At 59.1% G+C, this 992-nt stretch overlaps 1 protein-coding gene across 1 annotated transcript in view; it reads left to right on the top strand.

Annotated features, from left to right (window-relative positions):
• Positions 1 to 992, top strand: part of PROC (protein C (inactivator of coagulation factors Va and VIIIa)) — a gene marked incomplete at its 5' end in the record, with an annotated part of 7,703 nt that overhangs the window by 2,302 nt on the left and 4,409 nt on the right. The window contains one exon of the mRNA XM_014550392.1: positions 942 to 984. Within this exon, the coding sequence (XP_014405878.1) occupies positions 942 to 984 (43 nt within the window). The remainder of the gene's footprint in view (positions 1 to 941; positions 985 to 992) is intronic.

The raw sequence follows: 992 nt of genomic DNA, 5'->3' as shown, positions 1-992 counted from the left end.
CGAGGAACTGCACCGAGACCCACTGAAGGGAGCCAGCCCCGCAACCGGGGAGCCACCGACGCGCAGTCAGCCCACAAAGAGGCTGTGCCCTCCCAGCTTCCCGCCTGCTTTTTTCCTTGCATCTTGCAGACAACACCTGGAGTCCAAGCCCGTACGTAGCTCATTTCCCCAAACCTGAGCCCTGAGCCGGCGGGGCTGGGGGGCGGCGGGGGCGGGGGCAGTCCCTCTAGGTGGCTGTATTGCCTCTCAGCATCCTACTCCCGCTTCAACCCCGGCTGCTCTGTGGAGAGACAGGAGCCCACCATCTGCCTTCCCCGTTTTCTTTCCTAGACGTGCATTTTCATCACAGTCTGTATGTACTAAGAAGGCAGAGTCTTACAGCTCTGACCATGAGTGTCAGCAGGCTGCTCCTCCGGGGCCTCTTCCGGTCCATTGTCCCGCGGGACCTGTGGGCTCTTCCACCTCCAAGCACAGCTCTTTAGGGGCCTCTTTGATCGCCCCCCCCCTCCCCCGTTTTCTCTGTTCTCTTCTGGCACCTCCTATTCTCAGCTCTCTTCCTCTTGAAGATCTATTTTATTGTCTCTTCTGTTGTCCATTTCTTAGACTTTGTGTTCTTTCAAGGAACGTTCCACAGCTTTGTATTCCAATCCTTTTACTGAAAAAAAATCAATAGTTCCACCCTAGCCAGTTTGGCCCAGTGGATAGAGCATTGTCCTGCGGACCAACAGGTCCCGGGTTCGATTTGAGGCAGGAGCACCATGTGGGGGCGGGGAGGAGCGGGAGCACCATGTGGAGGTGAGGAGGAGGCAGGAGCACCATGTGGGGGCGGGGAGGAGGTGGGAGCACCATGTGGAGGCAGGGAGGAGGTGGGAGCACCATGTGGGGGCTCCGTGGGTCCGACTGCTTGCCCTCGCTCCAACACGCCCTGTCTGGTGCCCCAGAAGTGCGCTTCTCCAACTGCTCGCTGGACAACGGGGGCTGCGCGCACTACT

This window comes from Myotis brandtii, unplaced genomic scaffold (genome assembly GCF_000412655.1).
Source record: "Myotis brandtii unplaced genomic scaffold, ASM41265v1 scaffold600, whole genome shotgun sequence".
In the NCBI taxonomy this organism is placed as follows: domain Eukaryota; kingdom Metazoa; phylum Chordata; class Mammalia; order Chiroptera; family Vespertilionidae; genus Myotis; species Myotis brandtii.
Note: the sequence above shows the minus strand (reverse complement) of the source record. Positions and strands in the feature narration are given on the sequence as shown.